The sequence below is a fragment of the Cardiocondyla obscurior genome, linkage group LG05, assembly GCF_019399895.1.
Source record: "Cardiocondyla obscurior isolate alpha-2009 linkage group LG05, Cobs3.1, whole genome shotgun sequence".
NCBI classification, from domain to species: Eukaryota; Metazoa; Arthropoda; class Insecta; order Hymenoptera; family Formicidae; genus Cardiocondyla; species Cardiocondyla obscurior.
In genome coordinates, this window is record NC_091868.1 from 1,746,140 (window position 1) to 1,773,991 (window position 27,852).

The 27,852-nt window shown below is 41.1% G+C and overlaps 2 protein-coding genes across 13 annotated transcripts in view; one reads left to right on the forward strand and one right to left on the reverse strand.

Moving 5' to 3' along the window:
- LOC139102991 (neuroglobin) overlaps positions 1-27,852 on the reverse strand; it is a 125,384-nt gene that overhangs the window by 77,945 nt on the left and 19,587 nt on the right. The gene's annotated exons all lie outside the window — the stretch shown is intronic.
- Positions 1,249-27,491, forward strand: LOC139102982 (echinoderm microtubule-associated protein-like 2). 12 transcript variants are annotated; one of them, XM_070657235.1, is made up of 19 exons: positions 1,250-2,000; positions 10,170-10,274; positions 16,323-16,553; positions 18,360-18,516; positions 18,716-18,829; positions 19,192-19,320; positions 19,790-19,858; positions 22,973-23,278; positions 23,374-23,446; positions 23,536-23,742; positions 23,876-24,113; positions 24,221-24,378; positions 24,481-24,738; positions 24,847-24,984; positions 25,141-25,257; positions 25,688-25,711; positions 26,031-26,118; positions 26,208-26,434; positions 26,547-27,491. In XM_070657235.1, the coding sequence occupies exons 1-19, from the start codon at positions 1,868-1,870 to the stop codon at positions 26,670-26,672; spliced, it is 2,898 nt and encodes a 965-aa protein (XP_070513336.1). In that variant the 5' UTR covers positions 1,250-1,867; the 3' UTR covers positions 26,673-27,491. The 12 variants fall into 12 exon arrangements, with proteins under 12 accessions (XP_070513338.1, XP_070513336.1, XP_070513347.1 ...); XM_070657238.1 differs by lacking the exons at positions 1,250-2,000; positions 10,170-10,274 and adding exons at positions 11,836-14,771; positions 15,010-15,307; XM_070657239.1 differs by lacking the exons at positions 1,250-2,000; positions 10,170-10,274 and adding exons at positions 11,836-14,168; positions 15,010-15,307.

Here is a 27,852-nt window from a genome sequence, read left to right on the forward strand (position 1 = left end):
TGCAGGAAGCAAAAACGACTCGCGAAGATTATTTACGCGGAAGGTGTAGGCGGATTGATCGGAGAATTCCCTCCCCGGGAGATACTATTATAATAAAGCGGTGGCTCTTAAGAATGCGAAATCGGCCGGATGATTTGAATAAGAATGTTGTGCAAAAAGGCAGCCGGCCACGCGCGACGCCTCTCGTGCCAGCACTTTTACTTCGCACGGGAAGAAAAGCCTCTAAAGGAAGCGGCCGGTGTTAGGCGAGTGAATGTGTAACCCAGCATTAGATTCTGAAATCACGCTTGTTGCGATGTATCGGATTACTTTCCATCATCGTCAAAGTTTTTACTCCAAGTCTTTTATTCAAGATTTAATTTAATCGAGTTAAATAAGAATTCGTGCGTTAAAAAAAAAAAAAAAAAAAGCGGCGCGCTTTAATCTTTCTCCCTGTGAAAAACTCCATTCGCTCGAGATCTTTCTCGGTACATTAATATTAGAGCACGATGCGGCTATAATGAGACAGCAGTCGATGCGTTGTTAGATGAACTATAGAATGTGCATATTAATAAGAAAAGAAATTGCCTGAATTTCTCATTACTTTTTAACGCAGTCGAGGCAATATGCTTTCATAAACACGAAGAAATCGCAATTTTCAGATAAGCACGCAATTCTAATTTTATTCTGCCTCTACCACTTCTCTCCCTTGACTTCTTTTTCCCCGCGAAGGCTCGTTACGAGCAATACTCGCGCGATATTTCCTCGCGATTGTAAACTGCACGTGTCACGTAGAAATGCGGATGCAGAAGGTTAGGCGTCGGAAGCCGCGCTCGTCGATATTTATGAGAACCGGCGGAGTGTCAGTGAATTATCCGAGAACATTTGCTCAACATATGTTTCTTCCGGATTCGGAGGTAACCGGTTTCCCATCCGTAAAGCTCTACAGCTTAATTCAAGGCCGGTTCAATAAGGATTCCAATTAAATATTTCATTGCGCGCGATTTACTTTGATGTTCCGCTGAACGTTATTTTTATCCCCATTCGTTACTTCTTGCCGTTCAGTTTTTATTAATCCTAGCGGATACCTTTGTTTTTTTTTTTTACGAAAATTGAGACCGCGATTAAATAACGCGATTAATAAAAATTCTGAATCACGATTACTTAAAAACACAAAAGCAAGAATTAACGTGCATTCGATTAATATTCAGTCGCAGAATGAGTTTGCGATTTCGCTCTATTGTGCAGTTTCCTCTCAAATAATTAAGTCCTCAAGTAATGCACCTCCGCTTTTCGTTCGCGGACGCGAAGGTTCGGTGCAACGCTGCCTCCCCGCGCTCTTATTAAATTAGTCGGAAGCGGCGGGCAAGAGATAAGCAATAAATAATAGATAAAAGAGCAAGTTACGGTCCTGATATCTCGCTGCGTCGTCACACCTGTTGCCCTCGGCAGGATACCAGTGTGATACGCCACTGGCCGTAAACCGCTGGCATGGCTCACCTGTTGGCCTCAGCAGTACTTGCTGGGTTCTCGACCGCGCGGCACCTTTCGCCCGACGTTGCTGACGAAGCGACGGACCTTACGTTCTCCTAGTATTCTTTCGTCGTCCAGCGCGGTCTTTCTATTCTTTCTCGCGAGCGCGCGCGCAACCCGAATTCGCCGCCTCTCCTCGGCTGGAGGTCCACACATCCGGCGCCGGAACAAGGAACCGGAAGGCGGGACCCCCCTCTCTCTCTCTCTCTCTTCCGAAACGAAGCCCATCCGCCCTGAAGGAACGCGAGGCATCGAGGAGACCGGACGAAGTGGAGGGAAGGCGGACGGAGAAGCTAACCGGTCGGCCGCTTTCCGCGGATTCCTGAACCGCCGTCGGCCCCCGTCTCCAGATTGTATGCAAATACCTTGCGGAAACATCCTCCCGCGGGTTGTTGCCGGCCAGGAGAGCGCGATCACCCCTTCTCGGTGCGGGAAGGGGGCGAGGGAGAGCCCTGCCCCTTATGTGGATTTCTCGCCGTCTTACCCAGGTATGCATTTCAAATTCGCGCAACCTCCGCCCGTACGTGCGACATTTTCGCGGCGAACGAGATCTAATAACGACGCGAACCTCCGCGCGTGAATCCGTCGAAGCGTCAGGGGAGAGAAAAATAAAAACCCCCCCGCGGGAATTGACTTTCGGAAAAGTTACCTTGAGACGAGTAAAAGTGACGTGTATGTGAAAACTATGCTTCCACGACGCCGTACAGTACGCCATGAAAAATTAATCTCGACAATGACATAATTTGCCGCAGGCTCATTTAGTCACATTTATTTAAGGACGACGTTTCTTCTGCAATTAACGGGAAATCTGTGTTTCAAGATTACAGCAATATCGCGTAGATAATTATAGATAAATGCATCGACTTTTAATTGTTAAAAAAGAAAAAAGTAAATCGCTTAATGAAAGCGTTTTAACTTTTTGCAAAATTGCTCTTTTATTTATTACTTATCAAAGATCATGTTACTAGCGATGTCAGTGGGTATTATATTACGCTCGATATATATTTATAATGTCTTATAAATATTTTTTAAATGTGCACAAATTATTCCGTAAAAAATTTAAAAGAACGCAACTATTTTATATGTTTCGTGTGTTAATATTACTTTTACGTACTTTGCATTTTTTTTACACGAAATCATTTAACGGACCTTCGCACAAGATGGAATGTTAAAGTTGTTACAAACTGTCGATGCGATAATTCGATAAGATCGAGGAGAAAACTTCGCTGCTCACGCAAGCGTTTCGAAACTCTTTGCGGGAAACAATAACTTGCCTTTAATAATTATTCCGCTAATATCCCGATAGGCGGTATAAAAGCGAATTCTTTCTATGCAGCACAAAGATTTTTCTATAAATTATTCACGGCATAAACATTTTTTTAAACGTTGTTTAAGAAATAAATTTTTATCGAAAAGAAACGAATAAATAAATGAAAATAATAATAAGAATTACTTTCATGAAATTTTACTTGTATTTTATATACTCGTCCGACGTGACTGTGACTAAAATTAGCTCACTTTTTTATCACGTAAGTGCTAAAATAAAATAAAAACCGATTCGCGTGAATAGTGTCAATGTTGTCGATGCAGTAAAAATCTTTCACGGAGGGAAATCCACATAAGTTTTAAAATAAGCAAACGTTCCTTTTACGCGTTATCTAATCACGCACGATAGAGAAATACGCGATGGAGATGTATCCTCGAGAGTTGCTTATAGTTCGGATTGAAAAAAAAACTGCCGAGCGACGATTATTTCTTTGGCACTTGTTCAATTCGCGAGCGAGGAAGGGGTATTTTTGCAGCGAAATCACGTGTGCGTTTCCGCTTCGCACGTAATGTACGCTTGCGTATTTGGCGCGGGATGAGCAAAGCAAAGATCTCGAGCGCAGTCGCCAATTACACGACCTGCTCCGACGATATGAGCCAACGGCGCGCACAACCGGGTTTCTCACGACATTCACCGGCGTAATTTCTCTCGCCATTGTCTAAGTCGTGAGTCGCGTATAGAGAGTGTTGGCTCCCATAAACGCAACGAAAAAGGGGGGCATAACGGTGCTGACAAAAAAAAGAAAAAGAAAAAAAAAGAATTTTTTTTCCGCGCTCTCCAATCCTCGCCGAAGAGGAGGAACGTGGTCCGATTTTTATTATCGACGAGACGCGACGGAAATAGGCATCTCGTCATTGCGAGCCTGCGAGCGACGACGCGACACAATCGCGACCGATTATCCGCGCTCCCGCGCGAGATAATGCGACGGGCAAAACGACTAATTATAGCTGACGGTTGTACGAATGAGTAGGAAACACATTCTCGCATCGTATCGCAATGCTCGGTGGAACGAGATATGCAAACGCCCGAGTGACATGTTTATGACGCTCAAGAGGTCGGAGGACTAAGTCGCGAAATGTATCGAATATAGTCCACTGATAATTCTGAATACATTCATATTCACGCATTATGCTGCTCCGAACGATTTACGCTCGTCGCATGCTTTAAAAAATGACACGAGGATTTTTGACGGAATATTATTCGGGAACCCGGACGGAGTCTTGAGATATTTAATTAAAAATATTTTTGTAGAAGCTATAAAAATTTTCTTACAATTTTCTCTTTCCTTGTACTGCCGTTATAATTGCGAAAATATTAATATTTTCTCGCTACCTATTTTTCCCTCCGCCTTGCTCAGGCTGTTTCAGCTCTGTTTAATGTCTGCCGACGCTCGAGGTAAACCCAGACTTCGACGGTATCCTATGCACAACCTGAACCCACATGCATTGGCAAACACATGCAGAACATTAGACCTTCTTAGTATAAGAAAAGAAATTTCTTCTGCCCTACCAGTGGTTCTCCGTGCAACTGTTTTGCATACGCACAATACACGGGACGATATATTGGACCAGTGTTTGCATTAAAACGAGACTTTGAGGGTGATTCTATTATTAAATGCGAAGGCCAATTTGAATTTAGCAACTTAAATTAAGAAAAATATTTCTCTGCGTTTTCTTTTTTTTTTCTTTTGCGAATCTGACTCAATTCCAAAAAATGAAGACCAACCGGATATCAAATTCGTTACCTCAAAGCTGAATATACAATAGCGGTTTGTAAAAATATGATATCCATCTAATAGGCTTCGCTACCTGCACGTACGTTTCAGATATTCGAACGCGCTGGAAACGTTCATTTGAATTTCATATCAAGAACATCTCGATTATCCGCGAGATCGCGATTGCAGGTCGATGGGCGGTTTCAATAAATTTGTTTTTGCACTTTAAAACTACGAGTGTGAAATATCGTAATGCATCTCTCGACTTTCTAACTTTGTACAACAGCTCTCCAAGGTGAGGGAATTAATTTGCATTTGGAACAAACCGCATATTTTTTTACGAAAGAAATATACAAAGTTTAAAAAATTCGTAATAAAAAAAGAACAAAAAAAAAGAAAATACGATAAATAGTAATATACGTATAAAATAGAAAATATTCTCAATTTACAAAAATCTATTAAAGCCATATAAATTAAATAAATGTAATATGGAACCGCAGATTCCATATGCAAATTATTGGCGCGAGTTCGATAGGTGCCACCTATCTCGCCGTCATGGCTACGCGGCATAGTGGACATTGAGGTCAATCAACTGCAACGCGATGTAAGGTATGCGTTTGCATGCGCGGGATTGACACGTAAACCTTTCCTACGCAACTCCCGCGACTTTCTCGTTATTAAACCGTTCGGTAAACTGAATAAATAACAGCTCGGTGCGTCACACATCAAAGGAGCGCGCGTGCATCTCATTAAAATATTATTTCCCGCGCGACCAAATCTTTGCCGGTAAACAGCTTTCGGAATATCGGCGATATTTTGGCAAGGATACACGAATCACTCTTAGGTAATGCGCGCGCGTAAGTTGATCTTAAAGTAATATGCTCAGAATTTATACGCGAACATTAAACGGCGACATTTCGTGTGCAGAATCACTGAGATTGCAACTAATTGATATGTATTACTCGAAGCGATATATTAATATGTATAAAGCACAAAGCAGAGCGCGTAATTAAATCTAAAAGGTAAAGTAGATTAAAATTCAATATCGGTGCCTCAAGAAAAATATAATGACCGAGCATATGATAACTACATGCTTCGCTGGCTACGAAAGATGATACACGCTCGTTTCCATAAACATATACAGTTACATTTAGATATGGTTAGGCAAATTCTCTGTTTCATTCAAGGTATTATGCACATTAAATAAGATTATCCGACATTTTTAATTGATTTCTAATTTGCTTTAAAAAAAAAAGAAGAAAAAAAAATACTGAAGAAACAGTAAAGTCGCAATTTAATTAAACCAATATATTTATTAAGTAAAATGACTTATAATTTGAAGCAAATGGAAATAGATGCGTGAGCGTTCTTCTACTTTTAAATTGACTTACTTTCCCGTCCATTCACCTACACTTACTATACAAGGAGTTCGCGAATAAATGTCGCACAGCCTTGGCATTAAGATATCGCATGAGAAATTCACATGGCCGAATGTTTTTTTTTTTTAAACTTATTGATATGACGTATATAGAATACCGGATACCTTATCTTATCAATTCGGACAACAAGCACGCGAGACGTAACGCGGTTTCGATCCCATTAATATCACGCGCTTGCATTTTAAGAAATCACAATGTTTAATATAAATTCAATCTGCGATTATTATCCGCAGAAATGCTTATCGTCGCCGACTCACATAACGCTTGCCGCGCCGTTTGTCAGATAAGAAAAAGACCGAACCTGCTTCGCGAACGTTAATTTGCATAAAGGATACGCGTCTATATTTTCCGCGTAACATCCTGTTGCAACTTGTTATCCCGAGCGAGATTCGAGTGCCAGGAGAAATGAAGAGCCTCTCTCCAACGGGATCTCGTGGCCGATAACGTTATCGATCCATGTCGTCCTTGTAAATCAAAACGGGTCTTACATTCCCTCGGCATTACAATCGACCGTATAAATACCCCGAATGCTCGAAGGCATCATTAATTAGCTAATTTAATTTACTATTCTATTTTTAATTTATTGCTCTTTACTCTTTCACGACGACATTTAAACGCGCGACGGAATATGTTCGATTTCACGTACATCCGCAGTTCCGTGTCCCGTTCCTATTTATTTATCTCAATGCGAATCGCGCTGCTCTCACGATCGTGCCATTAACGCGAAGGATGCTGCGCCAAAATTTGCATAACAGCCGCCTACGCCTTGTTAACTGGAAACAGCTCTAAACACGAGACGCGAGTGGTTTAACGTCATTTCCTTCTGATTGGCAGTGGCGTAATGTTTGCTAATTAAACTGAATCGCTAATTTACGTTGCAACGCATTCTGTTTCATCCCTTTCCGCGATATGTTCTCGAAGTGGCTCGGCTTGAAAATTTTAGAAATTAATATACGCTTAATACGCTTTTAATCGTAAAGAAGATACAAATATACAACGCGCCGTCAAGTTTAGGGTCAAGATTGTCATCGGAATCCAGCGAGTCTCCTCGTGGATGCAGCGTGCGTAAAAGGATACGCGTGATTAGAAACTAGAAACAAGAGAACCGAGCGTTCTGTTTTATTTAGCGGTGACTACACGGGCGGCCATTAGCGCTTTGGATGAGCCACCAAAATTTACATAACATCTACCTACATATTGCTGCCCGAAAGGAGATTTCAATGAGTATGCCGAAGAGATTATCCCGCCGCACATCGGCAACAAAAATATATATAATATTGCACGCGATATGACAAATATTAATGAATATTCTCAAAACATTTCTGTGGCCGCAAAGAAATATTTTTTCCTGTACAAACTTAGTTCCTTCTAATTCAAATTGAATTATTATTGTAATTATTCACATTTTTATGAATACCGAGCAAAGAAGAATATGCGCGAATGAGTTGTTTACAAGTTCGCTGAGACTGAACAGAGATTTATGAGATTCTCGCTCAAGATATTTGACGCTTATACTTTTCTTAATCGTGTTTTCCCCGTTGGAAATTACACGCTGCCATTCTCAAGAAGACTAATTGATAATGTACAACTTGATGGAGTCGAATCATGTTTACATAAAGCGTTCTAGATTAATTAAGGAGTTTCTTCATTAGCTGTAATGCGAAAATGAAAATTCCACGAGATTAGAAGAAATCAAAAAAAATACCAAATAATGCTATTTATAGTTTTGCACGTTTGTGTGGAAATTATCACGCGTATTACAACAAAATTGTCAGGTAACACGGTAAATAGCGTCACGTTACAAGAAATAGTCTCGACTAGATTTATGACTTTTACTCTGAACATAAAACAGTTAAATGTCATAGAACTGCGAGCGTTCTCGCCGCCATAAATTCAACGTTGGTCCACTTTCGTTGGCAGATTGTCTGTTAACTACCAGCTGTGTTTAACGAGTCTCATTCGAGCTAACTAAGCACTATTACCGCTCCGACGACGCCGTTCTCCGTCTCGCGACATGAATTTGCGCGTATGCAAATTCGTTTCACATTGTCATAGCGCAATCGCCCTCACCTACGAAACATTCTCCGCTATTTTCGACTCGAGTATCCTTATATAGTCGTTCCCGTTACGAGTCTGAGACATATTCGGTCAAACAAACGCGGTTTATCAGGCCAACGTAGCGCGACAATAACCGCGTTCAGCGGAGAAAGATGCTGTGGCAAAAGTTGCGAATCAGATTTTCGTACGCTCTTAATTTTGGATTTAATTTAGAACCATACCCTCGAGCTTTTTTTTTTCCTGATAAACGCAGCCAATGTTTCCACCGGTCTACGCGATTATCGTGAAATTTATTAGCAGCTTCACGACTCGGATCAAATCGGCAAATGTACAAAGTCTGCGTGGACGCCGGGAGAAATATAACGCGATATGGTGATCATAGGCGCGGCTATTAATGTAAACCTAATGTCACTTGACCGGCTCGAAAGTCTTAACGTTGGCTCAACAGCGCGGGGCTGCCTACGGACACAGAACGGTGAACCAATTACCCATGTCATGTAATACGTATAAGGCCGCGTATGGCGTCACGGCGTACGGCGAGCACGCATCCAGTGTGCGCAACGAGATCTCATAAAATAAGCACCGTGAGGTCCGGCCTTACACACCAATAAGGCAGCATTGTGGCCGAGTCAATGCTTACTGGTTTCGCGTTTCGACTCACTCTTTCCATCGCTCCCCTGCCTCGTCTTTTCGACAGCCGTCGGTAGTTAATAACAGATTACTTATCTCGCTCGATAAAATAGAAATACAAAAACGGCCGTTCCGAGAACGCATCGCTTACTAGAAATCAGTGGCGTCTTTTTACATAACGTTAATTTAAGGCAAAAAGATTTTATTTTTTTTTTTTTTAATTTCTTTTTTGTATATATTACGGATCGTTATTGCACAAGGAGTCTAGAGATCAAAACTGTGGTAGCCTCTTTGATTCGAGAGACGACGGTCGAGACGTCTGGCTGCATTAAGCGAGATCGTAAACCATCGGCTCTGGATCCCTGACCATATTCGCCGAGTAATATGCTCACTGTGTCCCAGTTCGCGATAATGCACTTTAGATCTCTGCGTTTCCGACACACATTCGCCTGAAGCCCGCTCGAGTCGCGAGTGGATATCGATAGTCGCGGGGGAACGCGCAAAAGCGGAGTACCGTGAGACGCAAAAATGGAGCCGGTTACAATGACGACGACGGGGGACAAGTTGAGATGATGTTCTCGAGCGATTGAGAAATCGCGCGAAAGCGGAACGCGGCGAAAGATCTGCGAAAGGATGCCGAAAAAAAAATATATATATACCCGCCGCGTATTCATAAGCCCGGAGTACCAGAGAAGACATTTCGTACGCTCAAGGCCGGCATTCTTTAGACGTACTTCCTTATATGGAACCGATAATCAAAAGCAAAATCGAAGGCTGCTGTATTTGTAATCGTAACAGAAATCCATCCATAAAGCATGAATCTTTAGTGAAACAATTTACAGGATTTAATCAAAATTCGTTGCGATCTCTTTTCGCGGTCACTCTAAGCACGAAAGGTGCAACGCGCCCTACATTTCCCTGGCGATTCTTTATGCACGCACACTCCGTGCCATTCGTTTTCATTGACCAAGGTCATTTATACGTCGATGTTTCTCCTTTCGAGCGAAATTCGCTGGCGATTCGTGCTCGCGGGTAAAAACACGCCGCGGAAAAACGCGCGCCGTTTAAGAGTCGAGAGATTTTTGTAAAGGCTGAACGCGCCGGCACGCTTATCTTTCGCCTGAAAGTTGTACGTATGAGTTTATTATATTATTCGCAATACGCAGGAGTTAAGGAATCGAATCTTCGCCGTCTTACTAGCTCGATTTCCGATCACGTAGCGAGTCGTTTTAAAACGATCCGTCTTCACGCCGGATAATTTCCATCCAAGCCATCGGCAATCTCTAAGTACGGTACCTACGGCTAAGACCATTGTCTTCGAACAATGATTTCGCACAATGGCGGTCTCTGTTCCGGTAATTACGGAAACAATTAATAGGAAGACGCGATCGGAAGCGCGTGAGATATTATTCCGTCGCACCGCATTACGACGACGCGGCACGCAATGCGTGGAAGCGCGCATAATAATAACGCTCTTTTCTTATTGCAGACGAGGGATTCTCAATCAAGGCGTTGCACAAGTATGAAAAGGAAAGTCCGAAGTCAACGATGCGCGTAAACGGGCATTCGGAACAGAGTGCGAGGCAAGAAATGGGTAAGACCGAGCTTTCGTACAATGCGGCGCTGTCGTGACGAATCACTTATTGAAAATCACAATAGATTCACGGTGTCCCCTTCATTGAGATAATTAGAGCGCATTTCCAATTGCACGTTACAATCGGAGTGCCCGAGGTTAGCGAGATACTTCGGATGAAAGACAGGAGTTTAAAAAATTAGAATCTTAATAATGCATTAAAAAAAAAATTAAAAAAAAAACACGCGCGCTTGTTAAATTAAAAGCAATATAATTTCACGTTAACTGAATCGAACGAGATTCTCTATCAACGTGGCCTATGTATCGGTTGATTTCTAACGGAGTGATAAATCGTCTTCGGCTGAATCGCAGACGCTATATGGAATTCGATGGAATCCTCTCGCGTACAAGGACGCGCCTTGACTGGAAAAAAAAAAAAGAAAAGAAAAAAACCCGACGACAAATCGAGACGATGTGCATGCTCGCACACGCGTCACGTAACGTACGTATTGTCTACGGCACGGTGGCGTTCGTTACATAAGCCATTCAAGGTGGTACGATGACGCTACTCGAAGGTGCGCCCACAGAGCTCATCCTGTTCTTTCATTAATAACTATCTACCGGCTTCTCGCGGCGTAGCTAACGGTGCCTTCTGGAATTTCACGAAATACCTCGCCTTCCCCTTCGTCCCCGAGCATCCTATGCGCTTCAGATATCTGCTCGATTCCCTTATCGCGGAATTACGACGCTACATTGCACCTAGCGCGGAAAACGGCGATCGGTTTTCCCCGAAGGGAAATCGCTTCGTCAAACGCGCGACTGCCTTCCAAGACCGTTTTTCGCTATCGTCATCGTGAAAAATTGATTTTAAATCTGATACTGACAGCCCACGCGGACACGATAGGCAAAGTAAATTCGTTTACATTTCATTGATTTGAAAAGTGAAGGTACAAATAAAAGTACGCGTAGATATACGTAGATATAGAAAACGAAACGGTAGGAAAAATAAAACTTGTAGAGTTTTGCAAGCAACATAACGCATCTGTAAAACAGATTGCTTGGATGTAAAAAAAGTAAGAATAAAGAGAAATTAAATAGAAGCGGAGAGTTCAAGTAATTATACATAACAATATTAAGCTGAATTAAATTCTAAAAAAAAAAATAACTCGCTTAGTTTCAATAACTTATTGATTTAATGCGGAAGTGTAAAGTGGGCGGTTTATAAGTAATGAACATCAATTGAGTTCGTTCCGTTGTTAACGTTACTCGCTTAATTGAGCGACAGTGAAGCGCTACACCCACGTATCGACTTGCGGATTCTATCTAAAAATATCGTCGATAACAAACCTTCAGTCGATTACTCCAACAGTTCTCGATTTACACAATACTTGGAAACAAGATTTATTTAAAATATATATAAAACATACAAACTTGAAATTATCATTTTAAAAAGTCACAACTTATAAATTGTTATTAATATATTAATTTTTTATTTTTGTAATTTACAAATTAAAAAATTTTGATGCACGAATTAAAATATTGTTTCAAAAAGTACATCACTTTTTTTTTTTTTCTTTTGTTGTTACTTTCATAATAGTATGTGCTGCCATTATACAACCTGAAAGTTTGTGAAAGCCGATAGCACTGAGAAAGAGAGTAAGATACAGCTAGAATGCACGTACGCAGTAATTAAGTTCGATGTAATTAAGGTTCGCATTGTCTTCGACGTAAATTATTATTCCGAAAGTCTCGAAGTAATCCTGGAAACCGAATAGACTTTCGTCGTTTCACGTTTGTAGTATTTTTCCAATCCCTCCATTGGCTTTTGCCAAAAAAAAAAATTGCGTAACACTAACTAGAGCATTATAAATTTTCGATCGTTAATTTAACGATTATAATTATAACGCGTGCGGTAGATTTTTTTTTCTCCGAATATTAAAAGGTATCAGCTACGATAGCCGTTCTTCCGTTTCGATTTTTTTAATCGACGGCAGTTGCAAAGTCACGCGATATAGAAGTCGATTCACTCCCCTTGTTTCCGTTCCTCGTCTATCAATTCTTTTCGAATGTAGTGCAATTTTGCAACAAAAGCCCGGGACAACGCCCGACCATATATCGTGTCGATTTGCCGGCGAGCATCGTATCTGGAGATGATGTAACGTTTTTAATGGGTTAGTTCGATATGGGCGATATAGGACAGAACCATTTCGAAGAATTGCGAGGGTGCGCCGTGCCGTTAGACAGGATATGATACGTCGTTTATTTAGAATGATCGCGAAGGGAGAACCGTGCGGAGTGAAAACTAAAGATAATAAACGACATTCGTTAACAAAATAATATAACGGTCCAAATACCGATAAATAACATATATCCATTAATAAAAAAAAAATTTCTTTTTTCTAAGAAACGTAAATATAATTCATATATATTTTTTTTAATAAAATAAAAATTTTAATTTATTAGTTAATTAGAATATTATTTTGCGGTTAAACTTTTTCGAACCGAGTAAGCCACCTTACCGTTTATCACCAATGCGAATCCGCGACGTGTTTTATCCGCAGTCAATGGCACGGCGTGGCCCGCCGTCATCTGAATCATCTCGACTATCTAGACCGTATTGATCGCGGCCTAAGCAGCTGGAGTCGGTCTGACAGTTACGTTGGGGCAGCCGTACGGAAAACACACGTGTTACACGCGCGGCGTTACAATGGAGTCGGACTCGGCGTCGTCCCTTACGAGGGGCGAACGGAATCGTTAAAATCGAGTGCCGGCACACCGATCGCACGGATCACACGGATGACTCCCGTTTCCCGTATCTCCAGGACGGAAGCGTCTCTCCGCAGCGCTTCCGTCGCTCGTGAAACGCGTCGCGGAAATTCCCGCCGCAAGCAGGTTCGATGAGCTCTGCCTTCCACGGCTTGATCAATCGCTTTTACTCGAACGCGCGCGGACATAGAAATCCTGCTCGGCCAGACTAATCGCGCGGATCGTTTTGTCCCTTTTACAGTCCTTACCGTGCCGTGCGCGAAGTGAAAGGTTTTCCCGACGGTGACCGGGGTTGATTTCGTTGTGCTGACTCGCTGGTGGAAACGACTCTAGTGCCGATTACACGTCGCGTTTGTTTTAAGCGATGGTGATCAGTGGTTATCGGTACACACAGCTGTACTTTATCACGTTTAATTAATTAGAAACGTCGCGGCACATGCACGGAGCGCAGCGTGCAAAGTACTCGTCGAGTGAAACTCGTGTGTAATAATTTTTGACGATAAATTTTTATCTCAATCGCAAACAAAAGGGAAACGTGCCGTGGAAAATCCAATTTTTCATGCTTTATACCGAGAATATTTACCCCAACAGAAATTTCCGTCGATGCTATATCCCTTCTCGTAAAGAGAGAGAGTGAGAGAGAAAGAGAAAAAAAAAAAGTTGCTTCCGCGTTAGTACTCTATCGATCACAGGGACTTTTTCTGAAAAGCGTTGAAGGCACGGGACACAAAGCGGTGCTCGTGTAAGTGCGAGGGTAAAGAGCCTACGATCGATTATCGTTCATCTCGCCGAGTGGTTATCGCATCTTCTCGTGGGGAAAGCACTGACGCGGAGGAAGGGAGGAGCAAAAATTCCATGTTTCCTTTCCTCGGGCTCTCTCTGCGAAACGTACAAGTTACGATACCCGGGCTTACGTAACTTTGACGATATTCTCGCAAATATCACTCGCTTCGCGATAGTTCTTTTTTTTGGGTCATTCGTGTAAATTAAGAATATATCATTTGTAAATTCGAGATCGGCCGAAAAATTTATTTAGAATTCGCGGCCGAAAGAAGACGCGACAGTTTCGTGACAATGCTCACGTGCTCGTGTGTACAAAATGAATATTTATAAGTGTCAGAGAAACGTGGCGTGCATTTACATAAAATCGTACGTGTGAATGTCAATTTTTATTTTACTCTTAAAGTACAACTGTTTAACATACGAACCGTTAATTGGCGATGCCGCCGGTTTGACTCGAAAACGCGTCACTGCGTGTCACGTGGACGTGACACGCTTGATATGTAGGAATTCTATCGCGTTTCAGTTTTGACAGTATCGACAGTAGAAAATAATACTCTACTCCGTGCTCGTTCCGCCTTGCGCTTCTTATGATTTCTTCCGTTTTTTATTTTCCTTTTTTTTACCACAAAGGTGACAAAAGGAACGCGCTAATTCAATATTTCTTCCTGTGCTAATTGCGGGACGGTAATTAGCACTTAAATTACTTAATAACAGTGCGTTCGTTAGTGCAGTGAAATTATACTATATTTGCGTAAAACTTCTACGTATCTGCAATATAACCTTCTTCGAAATAGCTCATTTTTTTTCTTAATAAACTACCAATTGATAAAAAATAATTTTGCAACTTCTAATCTTGAAAACATTTTTCCGCGTTGCCTGATTAAAATTATAGAAGTTTGTACGTTCAAATATAATTATTATAGTTTCTACATTTTACTAAAAATGCGGACGTCGCAGATGGATAATGAGGTAATTATCCGATAATTAATTCTACAAAGACAGGACGTTCCACCTTTGTTTGGGAATAATTATTAACATCGTAGAAGTCCCGTGACCAAACTTCACCACACAATTAACGTATGTCTCGCGCGTGAGCATAGCCGAAAGACATTCTTCCCGTCGCGTCATTTCTTTTGGCTTTCTATCATTCGAGCTGCGCGTGACTCTCCAGCCTCTTACACTGAATCTTATTGACTTCTTCTTCTAGCAAATATGCGGGTACGATTAGCCACTTTAGTCGCGAGTAAACCAGCCGATTCGTCAAACGGAAAAGGAATTAAAAATAAATAAATAAATAAAACAAAACACGAACTCTGGGTACTAGTGTTAAAGAAGAATTGCTACAACTGCGGCGACATGCTCGCGGAAAGTGCGTCGGTTCTGTTCGCGCTCGGTAATCAGTTCAATTAAATAACGTATTAATACTCCGGGGTCATCGCGAGAGCTAATCGCAATGTCCACGCCGGACACGATGGACACCATCGACGAAGCGGAACAAGCGTGGCGTGAGTACAAAAATAAGTTGGTCAGCTGTTTTTTTTTCTTTTTTTAGACGTCGGAATTTTCGAGTCGTCAAAGTTTCCAGAAACAAAAAATTTTTTACAGCGCGCGGCGTAGCAAAATAATATTTAAAAATAAATAAATTATAAGTCACAACCAGCAAATTTATCTTATATATATTTTTTTTTTTTAAAGAGCAATTATTAACAGTCTCGATAGATCGTCTTGCATTTGTTACAGCGATACGTTACTTTGTCGGATAATAAAACAAAATGCAAAATAATAATTGGAACTACTGTGCCGACTTTCGTTTAATATATTCCATGAATGGTAAATGTCGTTCTCCAAGTAACATGGCGCAGCAGTAAATTGTGCGGCAACGTTTCTTTTAGATACTCGTACTATTCGTGGATATGAAGTACGAAAGATTCAGCCGATAGGCATGCAAAATTAAATGCCCAACACACGCATGCACAATTCATAAGTCGGTGCCACGTGGTTCGCCCGTCCCGAGGAGATTAATTTTTATCTTGGCACCGCGTAGTAAACCGTGACCTAATTTTGCGTCATTTCTGTATAAAAAAAAAAGAAAAAAAAATTTTCGCAAACCGTCAGTATTATAACACGCTGGATACTTGAATGCATCGCGTGCTTTCTGCGTTGCCAGCTGAACTTTATAAGTTAGAACATTTAAATCTATTTATATATACAATATTGTAAAATACGAATGTTATCGCTGGCTGGAAAGTTTGGTTAGTGTATCTATCGTGCGACTGATAAGAGTGATGTTAAAGTGTTTAACGGAGTTACTCGCGAAAATAGTAACGGAAATATATATTTTAAAAAGCCGTTTGAAACGGTACTGCTTTCTGATTGCAAACTGAATTTTTTTTGACAACGAAGCTCCAAGAAAATTTTGATAAATAAAAAGAAATATGTCGATTACGGATCGTTCAAAAGATGAAATTCAAGTGGAGTCAAGTAACTGCAGCTAAACGGAATTTCCTTTTATGTCTCCAGATGAGATGCTGGAGTGTGAGACTGGATCCCTTTTAGGCAGAGTGGCGGACCTCGAAAGGCAATCCTTGGCACAGAGGGACGAGATAGTTTGTCTTCGCGCCACTCTGGCGGACGCGCTAAGGCGAATCGCTCAGCTCGAGGCAAGAGAAAAGCGAGAGGATGACAGGAATGAGAGGAGAAACGAGAGGTTGGTGTCCTCGCCCTTAAGGAACGGCCATGTACCTCTCAGAAGTAAGTTGACAAAATTGCACGATTGATTATGGAAGCCCGATAACGATCGTACGGGCCGTTTAAATAATTTCTAATTTAATTCAACGAACGTAAACAGAAGAGCGACACTATCAATTTTTTATTATGTAGCTAGATGTACGAAAATATTTATTTATTGGAGTGAAGATTGCTGAAGAGGCAATTTATATAATTTTTTTTAATTCCGTGGTGTAATAGAAATAAAAAAAAAATTAAATTAAATTAAATAAACGATAATTGCGTTTCGTGAGAATCGCATATAATTCGGATTTCATGATAATAATACCTAAATCGATAACTGGCAGGCACGACTTGTAAGATCATATCATTCGTGCACGATAAGGAAAGGAAAGCGTGATTCTATCAATGTGTAACTCTTAAAGCGATCATCGGATTTGCCGCACCTTCGCCGGTAACCAGGTCAAAAATACACGCCCTAATTCTCGTGATCGCCAATTGAATCTTTCAATTGTTTCGTTACTTCACCATTGAATTATATTATAATCGCGCAATAAGAAAAGTCAAGTACGGTATATCAAGACTTCTTCTTTTTCAAATCGCAATGCTTTTAATCGGAATGCAAGTGCTCTTTTTTTATTATTTTTTTTTTTATTAAATGATTATCTACAGTGCAGTTTACAAAGGATATACCATTTTACCCTGGCACGTAATATCGCATCGTGAGATCGTGGCACGGATTCATCGCGATGTTATTGCAAAGTGCAAATTAATATGTCGGCGTAAGAGCAGGCGGCGATCGTGCACGACATGCAACCCAAGTCAGGCGTGCATTTCCGGCCGACTACCGTGGGCTACCTCTAAAATTTCGTACGTTACGACGGGAATTGCGGACGCGAGGAAGCCTCGCGAGGTATCACGAGCGTCTTCGAGCATCTGGACGAGCCGGGTTTTGTACCTGTTGGCACGCGACGGCTTTTTTAAGGTCACGTTCGTCGGTTTTCGTCCGTCGCGACCGCGAAACCTGCTCGCGAACGTGAATGGATTCACGTAATTATTCGCTGGTCTTCGATATTCGTGTAAACCTTGGAAGAGAATTCTTTATTCTACACGAGAGAGAATTCAAAAAATGATCGAAAAGAGTATTGAAATTCATCGCAAGGCTAACGGAGAAAATAAAAAAATAAAAAAATCTACGCCGAAGACTGTCGTAAATTCCAGACGTGACCCCGCCGCTTGCGTTAAAAATAATCTCGTTAATTTGATTTGTTATTAAAATTTATAGTCGAAGTTCCGCGGAGAAAGTAATGTAATTAAGACGACGTGAGGATCCTTGTCTCACGTTCGTTAACTCCTTTCGCGCGATCGAGGCGTCGAAGTTTCCTAATTGTTCTCTCCGCGTTCCCGCGATTGAAAGCACGCGAATGTTCCTTTTAACCCCTGCCTGACAGATCTGCAGGAAATGAAAACGAGAATCGCTGACGTGCATAAATTACTACACCGACAGCATCCTTATCTCGGCTCTCAGCGATTGATGAACGCAGAAAAAGCTAGCTGTAATACATGCGGAAGGCGTCGTGAATATCGCGATCCGTTACGGCCTGCTATTGAAACCTAATCACGCCGGGCTACATGTTCCGCAGTCATATCGCGTTATTTGCAGCCACGTTGTATTATTAAAGTTTAACTCGAAGCGGTGCCTTCCGAAATTAAGATTAATTATTATACGCTTTAAACAGATGGGCATTTATCAACGGAATATATATATATATATATATTTTTTTTTACATTCGCTTTAAGTTCAAATGTAAAAGATAGAACTGTTTTCAGGTAGTCAAAACTCGGTGCCACAAAAAGACTTAAGGCTGCGCCAGACCGGCGGCCTAAGAAATTCCTCGTCTTCGGGATCGTCGCAGGACGTTCGCGATGCAACGTCCAGCTCGAGACGGCCTGCCAGTTACGTACATCCCTCCCAGCTTCCTCAAAGGTAAGAATCGTGAAAACTAACACCGTAAACTGATATCGGTTCGAGAAATTAAAAACTGGGACGAACAGTTTGCAATCTGAAAGCCCTAAATCGTTCTCACAGCTGTTCCTACATGCCCCCCTCTCCCTTCGATTAATTAAGTATTCTAACCAAAGTTTTAATTTGCGCTTCGTTTTTAATTAATTATTCTTTGCTTTAGGAGATCCGTCCACTATCAGTCAACGGGATCTCTGCATTCCGACAGCCCGAGTAGTAGTAGTGTTTCTCCGGTGCCATCGCCAAGCCCTAGAGCTACGCCACTGCCTGTAGCCAGGTAGGGAAATAAAAAAAACAAACTAACTTTCAACTCGATATAAAATAGATGTTGTACTTAATGTCGCAGAATAGAAGTCGGAGCTATAACGATATTAAATATAAATCTGTTTAAACTAGTAGACTTTCCGCTCTAATTGCAAGAACTCAGGTAATTTTTCATTGCATTACTAATTGTGCGTTGCGTGTATAATTTTTAATAAATATGCGCATGAATGTTTTTCTTATTGTTGCCGTTAACGAACGCTCGCTGCTTAATTAGTAGCGATACATTTAATGCCCCCGGCGCGTTATTACGTCGTCACGTGATGCAATGTATATATGCATGACGCCTTTGTACGAGAATTGAATTCGATGTCTTAGATCGCCCACAGCGAGATCAAACGGACCGCCACAAAGTAGCCTGAGAAGAGCGAAGAGATGGTCGTCCACTGGCGATTTTACACATTGCCCGCAAAACCAGGGAAGCAATTCCCAGCTCGTCGGTACCAGGTTAGCTCGCAGCTAATAAACGTTAACAGTAAAACGCACCGTTTGCCTGCTATTTGTGATTTTGTTCACATTTCACTGATCACACGAGTTTAACTTTTTTTTTTGTTATCACCGCCAGTTTTCTTGCTTCCTCTCTGAGGCGATCGAACGCGTTTTCCCACAGAACCTGCCGTCCCTCATATTTTATTTGTTAGAAAATTTACTTTATCTTTTCCGCGATGCTATATATAATTTTTTTTTTTGTACATCTGCGCGATACATTAAATTTAATTAAATTAAAATTAAACAGAAAAGAGGAAACTCGTTATTTTAATTTTGCCGAATCGGCAGAGAATCGCTTCGCGAATCGGAGCTTCGAGCATATGGGAAAACCGCGCCGATCGCTTAAGAGACGATTTCTCTTCCCTTTCGTTCTATTACGTTTTGTTTTGCACCGCATGGTTTTCGTTTGCATTTTCGTTCATTATAGATTGTCTGCGTCCACCAAGTCCCTGTTCAACCTGTTCAAGCCGCCGGCGATGAACAACGTCAAGCACGGGTAAATAATCTACAAGACTACTTTACAGAACTTATATGTATACCCGGCTTCTCCTCGCATGCCGCGTTTAGACGACCCGCCGCGCGACGCTCGCGAGGTCGCACGTGCACGCGCTTCGCCGATGCACGTGCACGTCGAACGGTCTTTAAGATGCAATTTCGTCCCTCCGCAGGTGAGCTCGCCCGGTAGAGCCGCGCTTAAAACACGGGCGTTAAACGCACGTGTAGAATTTCCTGCAAGCTATCACCGTGATATATATCTGCATGACACCCGATCCGCGGGATATGCGATCGCGGAGGCGGTTGATCTCGATCTCGCCTCGTAGATTACGCGATCGAATTACAATTTACGCCTCTACAAGTGAATGCTGGAAACCCGAGGAATATTGAAAGAGGGGCCTCGCAAATGTAAATATCGCAAATAATTTGGTAAAACACTCTGATAAATTGAAATTTAAATATTTTTACGACGATGTATGAAGATCAACTAATTTTATTGCACTGTTAATTTTTATCAACGCGGCGGGGAGGGAGAGGGGAGTTTGCTTTGCGCTGATAAGTATCAGTCTTCTAACATTTGCCGATTTCTCAATCGGTATTGCAATCCGTTAAACGAAAAAGTCACCGTATGCGCTCGCACGTAGTATAGCTGCACGTATTGTGTATATATCACCGCATCGGCACGCTATTACCCGAGTGGAAATTCGTCCAGCTTATCTGATTTTCCGGACCGTGTTTGTAAATAGATGTCTAAACGTTTTTTCGCCGCGTACTTTGTTTACTGTTGTTGTGCTGACCCTACGCAACGCTCGCTGGACTGCCGAATTCGCCGGGCAAACCGGTTCTCGCCGTCCGCCACCGCGCGTCCTCCACCTTGCGAACTAGGATTCTTGGAACGCGAAGGCTGCCGGCTAGATGTCAACAACACGCAAGTACTCACACTACCGCGGCGGTCAGCGGGTCCGGCGGATTCGGCAGTCGAGAGTTGCGTAAGATCAGAACAAATCGTACTAGACTAGTACGCGGTGAAAAATGTTTAAGAATTAATTTCCACTCGGGTAATCGTCATAGCACGCGTTAGTTTCAACCTTCGATCCCGCATGCAAAGGTACGCGGATTTTCTTGAAGCTTGTGGAACTTCTAGCCTGGCAAAAGCGCAGTTGAAAGGGGACGTACGCACGGTATGTACGAGAGCCGCATTTTAAATTTAAATGTCGCGCCTGAGACAGTTTTGCACCGCGATCGGATCGCGGCCGAAGTTAATCGCACGTTTCAATCGCATTCCCATAGAAGCTGCATGATTAGTCGTTTAGGAAACTGCTGCGCGTACTGGAAAATGCCTTATCGTGCTTGCAAATTATTTTCGTGCGAACAAAACAGGCGAAGGATACAACCAGAATTTATACTTCACGGAAACTGTTCGTGGGAGCGATTTGATAATAAACATGTACAGAGTTCTGTCGTAATGCGATTCTGCAGTGCAATGTATGTTAAAGACAAGCGTGTTCTACGGCCGCCAGAAGATGAATAAGCGATTTTATCCGCGTATTTTATTTCAATTTACTTTTGTCACGGAAACAAGCTTTATTAATTTAACACGGTGGAGCATTTTTATAATTGGCGTATTATAATCGCGATCGTTTATTCTCTGTAAACATATGAAAATGAAAAATCACCGAACCGGGAAACGCTTCGAGACAACGTTGTCTTTTTTTTTTCTTTCTTTTTTCTACTTTTTTTTTTTTTTCGCTGACGTTTCCGGCGTGCTCGTGACGCCGTGACGTCGTGCGCACCAGGAAACGCAGCACGCATGGTTGTGCAACAGCAGGAGGAATCGTGATTCACTTTCTTCGATAACGCAATGCCGCGCTTCGCACCACGGCGTTAAATGAGCCGTTAACCACGTGGTCCTCCTTTTTCATACCTGTTGCCCTCCCTCCCCCTGCATCATTCAATGTCAAAAATGTACTAGGAAGTACTCTACCTCGCCCGCTCGTTACCCTGTTGCTAGCGAGTGTACTTAATTTGAATTTATTGATCCGACGGAGTCAACGTAATCATAAAGTGCACGCTCAATTTTATATAACAGCCTATTATCGTTTATCTCGACCGTAAAATGATACAATGTAATAGGTAAGAATCGCCTCGCTTGATAAATAATTTCGCGCGTCTTGCGAGTGAATAAAGATTTGTAAAAATTCTAACGATTCGAGAAAAACAGCGAAGGCTTCGAATTCGCATTCCACTAAGAATTTGGTCAAGGCTACGATACTCCGCTACCTTGTTTTGTACCCACATTGATTCGCTTTACTCGGCATTTACTCACCGCATGGCATCGTTTCCTCAAATATGCTTCACGCCGCGTTAAAGAATCAGAAATTGTTGCCGTTCGTGAAATTCGTAATTTCGCCGAAGCGCGATTTATAAGTTAAAAGACCGAGATAAACGGACTAGAATTTGCGTGCAAAAAAGAGAAGAAAAAAAAAAAGACGCCGTTTACGCGTTGCCATATGGAGCAACCTTTCTCGTATTTGTGCCAAATTAAATTAAAACGAGCCCAAGGATTTCGAACAAACTCGGGATTGACTTGAGCACCTTGTGCGTGATAGTGCGATATCAGAATAATTAAAAATAGAAAGAAAAAAAAAATAATAAATTAAGGTAATGACACAGCATGCCTCGCGGAGTAATAAAGTCGGAGCTCATTATTAGCGTGAGTCATTCGTCGCGGTTACTAGACCCCAGAGAGAGAGAGCTTGGCGAATTCGTTCAGTACAGTGTGAACAGTGCGATCGGAGAGTACGCCGGTTAAAACACGAATCCAAACTAAACTCGAATGAAACTTTCGGCAGTTCGTACAGAGTGAAAATTATCATCCTTATCGATTTGCAACACGTGAGAGAAAGCTCATACAGGGCCAGCTTTAATCGATTGACTTTTGTAACTTGGAACCGTATTCTTCTAAGTACAAACGTTAAACAACAGAAATATTTCAAGAAATAAGCAGAATCGTAAAAAAATTAAGTAATAAAAAAAAAATAAAACGAAATCTATTTTGCAAAATTTTGAATAATAAAATAAGAACAATAAAATAAATGAGCAATCTTTTTTGCAGCACTAGAGACATGCAGTATAACGACGAGGAAGGCACCGTTCGCATGTATTTGCGCGGCCGGCCGGTTCTACTTTACGTCCCTACGTCCATGATGGAGTCCTACGACCTTCACAAAGTTAGCACACCGCCACAGAGCAAATTGAAGCTCGACTGGGTTTACGGCTACCGCGGTCGCGATTGCCGTAGCAATTTACACCTGCTGCCGACCGGTGAGATCGTATATTTCGTCGCGGCGGTCGTTGTTCTGTACAACATGGAGGAACACAGCCAGAGACATTACTTGGGTCATACAGACGACGTCAAGTGGTAAGTGCAAAGTGAAAAATTTAAAATAAAGCGTAATAAACCGTACAAACGTAAGAAAAAAAAAAAAAATAAACCATCTCTTTTTTTTTTTATAGCATAGCGATCCACCCTAACAAATTGGTTGTCGCGACCGGGCAGGTGTGCGGGACAGATCGTCGAGACGCAATGGTAAAATTAAACAAGTGCCGCAATTACATATAATAAAACATAGATGTAAAATTGCTGAATACTAAAAATGTGTTCGATATAAATTTCAGCCGCACATAAGAATATGGAACTCCGTGAGTTTGACGACTCTCAGCGTAATTGGCAACGGTGAATTCGACGGATCGATTTGTTGCCTGTCATTCTCCAAGGCCGATGGTGGAAATTATTTATGCGCAATCGACGAAACATCCGATCACAATATATCGATCTGGGACTGGCAAAAGAGCGAACGCGGGACTAAAGTGACCGAAACGAAGGTAAACGATAATTTGCCACGTGCTCATAAAATTACTAAAACACGCGGCATATATTTTATAACGTATCGCAAATGATTCGCGCGTATTCCGGTCGGAAGCAGGCGATTTAACAGCTAGTGATTATCGATCGTAGTGCTCCGTCGACACGGTGGTTTGCGCCGAATGGCATCCACTGGAACGTAACCAGATCGTCTCTTGCGGAAAAGGACACGTGTCTTTTTGGTCCTTGGACAACAGCGGTATGCTATATAAACGTATGGGAATTTTCGAGAGCAGAGACAAACCCAGGTACGTCACCTGCGTGGCCTTTAATCAGAACGGCGACGTCCTTACCGGCGACAGCAACGGCAACATCATCGTTTGGGCTCGAGGTAATCAACGCGTCATTAATTAAATTAAAAAACTAAAGTGGTAAAATTAATTTGTTCTCGGAATAAAAGATCGTTATTTGTTTGACTGTATCTCTTTTCATTTTCAGGTACTAACACAATTACAAGGCTAGTGAGAAATCTTCACGAAGGATCAATTTTCTCTATATGTGTTCTAAAAAACGGAAACATTATCACGGGAGGTGGAAAGGACGGTAAAATTTTGTACTTTGACGCGTCTTTAAATTTGACGGGAGAACAAGCTCAAGTAAGTCGAAGAAATTTAAGAAATTAATTTAATTTTCTTTTTTTAATTTTTGTCAATAATTAAATTCGTATTTTGCAATTAAAAAAAAAAAAAACTGCTTAGATTGAAGATCATTTCGGTGGAATTCGAACGCTTTCGGAAGGAAGGGGCACTCAATTATTAATTGGCACGACAAGGAACTGCATTCTCGTCGGCGAAAATGACATGGGTTTCAATCCTGCAATGTTAGGTCACGCCGAGGAAGTTTGGGGACTTGCAGCTCACCCGACTCTACCTCAATTCGCTACCGCGGGACACGACAGATTATTGCAAATGTGGGACAGCTTAAGTCATACCGTGGTGTGGAGCAAAGATATCGGGGTACGTATCGATTATCTAACAGTACAATCTGCTTTTGTTTCTGCAGAAAAGGAAAATTTTGACAAATTGATTTTATCGTAAACAATACTTCTTTTTTTTCTATATTAGGAACAAGCACAAAGTATTGCGTTTTCGCCGGATGGTAATATCATAGTCGTTGGCTGTGTGTCCGGGAAATGGTTGGCAATTGATAGCGAGACGCGAGAATTATACACACATCACAGCGACGGCTCTGAACCTATTCAGGTACGTTTAATTAATATAAAATTACGTAACTAATAATTTTAAAATAATAATTCAAATCTTTGCTCGAAAGCGTGACACACTATCATAGAAATTTACAACTAAAAATTGCTTTTATATTATAATTGTACTTTATGACATCGTCCTTATAATTTTCAGGTCGTTCAATTCTCGCCCGATGGTTCTTTGCTCGCACTTGGCTCCAGAGATAATTACATTTATATCTATCAAGTGAACGAGGACGCAACCAAATATAGCCGAGTTGGACGGTGTATGGTAAGTTGTAAAGATTGAAAATAACTCGGTAATATTTTATTCTGACGTTTCAGCGGTAGCATATTTTATATTATTAATAGACGTGTTGTAAATAACAAACTTAAATGCGTGTGCATATTTATTTCCTTGAATGAATAATTCTCAAATATATATTCATTAATAATTCATTGGTTTAATTAAAGATATTGCGATAAAAAATATCAATTTTTCTTCCATTATATGTATTGTATATATTATTATAATAATTAACTAAATGATATGTATTTAAAATATTTGCTTTAAAACTGTAAATAATTAGAAAATCTCTTTGCCGTCTCAGTAAGTTTATCAAACTAATCGTACAAATATAACAAAATACGTTTTATTAGTACTTTGGATCAGCGCTCTTGAGCTTAATGTTATTCAATATAATTTCTTTTTCCATTTCTAGCCAAAGCGGATTCGAAGGCACGGAGTAAGACTTGTGTTTCGGCCACTCGAAAAACGTAGAAAGGATGTCGCGTTGTACACGAAATTCTATTTTTTTTTACGGATTTTATTTTTCGTACAATTCATAGGCAACGCGACGTCCGCCGCTTTATTCTCATACGTGACTGTAGAACATTAATTACGTAGTTAAATTCCAATTAACTCTTTAGCACCCGCACGCATATTAAGCATCGCTTGCATAAAGCATTAAAAGGTTCTATAGCTAGTATCGACACGTATCTGCAATCGCTTGTTACGATGACATGTTCGTACCGAATAAATACATATATTTTTCTCAATTTCAGGGACATTCCAGTTTTATAACTCATTTGGATTGGTCAGTGGATGGCCAGTACTTACGCAGTAACAGCGGAGACTACGAATTGCTTTACTGTAAGCGAATCTATTCTAAATAATTTAACTAAAAAAAAATTTAAGAACAAGCCAGTATTTTTTATTTATTTCACTTATGACTTTTTCAGGGAATCCCGGAGTATGTCGTCAAATACCGCAGTCTTCGATGTTAAGGAATGTTGATTGGGCGAGTCATACCTGCGTGATATCGTTCGAGACAATAGGCATTTGGCCAGAAGGCGCCGATGGGACTGACGTAAATAATTGCGCGCGAAGTGGCGATGGCAAGCTACTAGCTACGGGTGACGATTTTGGAAAAGTCAAATTGTTCTCCCACCCAGCATGTCAGCCGAAGGTAACGAATAATTTTAAATTATTTCCCATCGTACTATTATCTCGTATCATCGAAACTCGGAGCTAAACGCCAAGACGTACCGTTAGTATTAATATAAAATTTTCTATTTCAGTCACTCTACCATTCTTACGGCGGCCACTCGAGTCACGTAACGAATGTCTCGTTCTTGCAAGATGATTCCCGATTGGTGTCGACCGGCGGCGGCGACACCAGTGTTCTTCAATGGATAGTAAACTAAACGAACGATTGTTGAGCGAGTGATTATTAAAAGTGCACTTCAAGATCGAATTACGGAGATAAAAGAATGCCGATGCCGCGACGCTTAACTTATTGCATGGATTACTTAATCGCGGCCGGATGTCGCTGCTTTTGTACTTGAACGAGTCTCGATCGGCGGAATCGTTCCCGACACCTCAATTTCTCGACGTTCGTACCGTATGCTCGTTCCGTGATGTATTTTATTACGATAAGTGTCACGAGTGCTTTAAGGGGAGTCCGCTCGTTTCGAAAGTCAGGAATTAAATTAATGCCGATGTCATCGGATGCAAGATATTTTCGAATATATATTCTCGTGTGCCGCAAATGCACCGTGTGTGTATGTACGGGCGTGTTTCCTCGTATCGCTCTCACGATTCACAGTGCCGTAATATACCGTCCAGTAGAAAAGTACGTAAAAGTGCATTACTCGCGAAACGACGAGTGTTTTCGACGACGGATTTTGTTACAACTAATAAGGGTAATGAAAGGAGCGGATAAGAAATGAAAAATACTTTTCGGCTGTATACCTGACGTGAAATGTACATAGCAAAGAGCTCGCATCATAAAGCGTCTGTCTTCGACGCGTTACATATACACGTAAGCCTTCTCTCATTTACCTCCCTTTTGGTATAAACTATTTTACCAAAGTCTAACAGAACAAGAATAATCACTTTATTTTCACTCTTTATCAACGTGTAAGATATTATTACCTATATATTTTATTTATGTCACGGTAACGTGTATACGTATACATCATGTGCATGTACTTTCAATAGATAATAAAATATCTTTAAAATAACGTTACGCAATGTTATTACTTCAATCTATACCACTTTCGAACCTTGATTTTAGCGGCGTAGACTGTCCAATTCCACATGGTGGATAATACAAAAAATTGCAATGAATCAGAGCGGAAACGAGAGTAAAAATATTTGATCACCAAGTGAAAGTGTCTGGCGCGAATACAATTCTATCATTTCTTTAATATTCTCGCTCGACATTCGTGACACAAATAACTCGAAAATAAGGAAGTATTTAAATTAAGATACCACTAAGTCTAAAATTATTTAAACTTTCTAAGTAAAATAATGTAAAATATCTTGATTTTACATTCTAATGACTGCCTAAAATAAAAATATTTTTCATTAAATTTCAATAAA

Excerpts from the sequence above, each read along its gene's own strand:
- LOC139102982 (XM_070657235.1), top strand. The coding sequence starts at position 1,868 with ATGCAAATACCTTGCGGAAACATCCTCCCGCGGGTTGTTGCCGGCCAG. Across the intron at positions 25,712-26,030 it reads AGCGGATTCGAAGGCACGGA|GGACATTCCAGTTTTATAAC; the intron begins GTAAGACTTGTG and ends TCTCAATTTCAG. Across the intron at positions 26,119-26,207 it reads AGACTACGAATTGCTTTACT|GGAATCCCGGAGTATGTCGT; the intron begins GTAAGCGAATCT and ends TGACTTTTTCAG.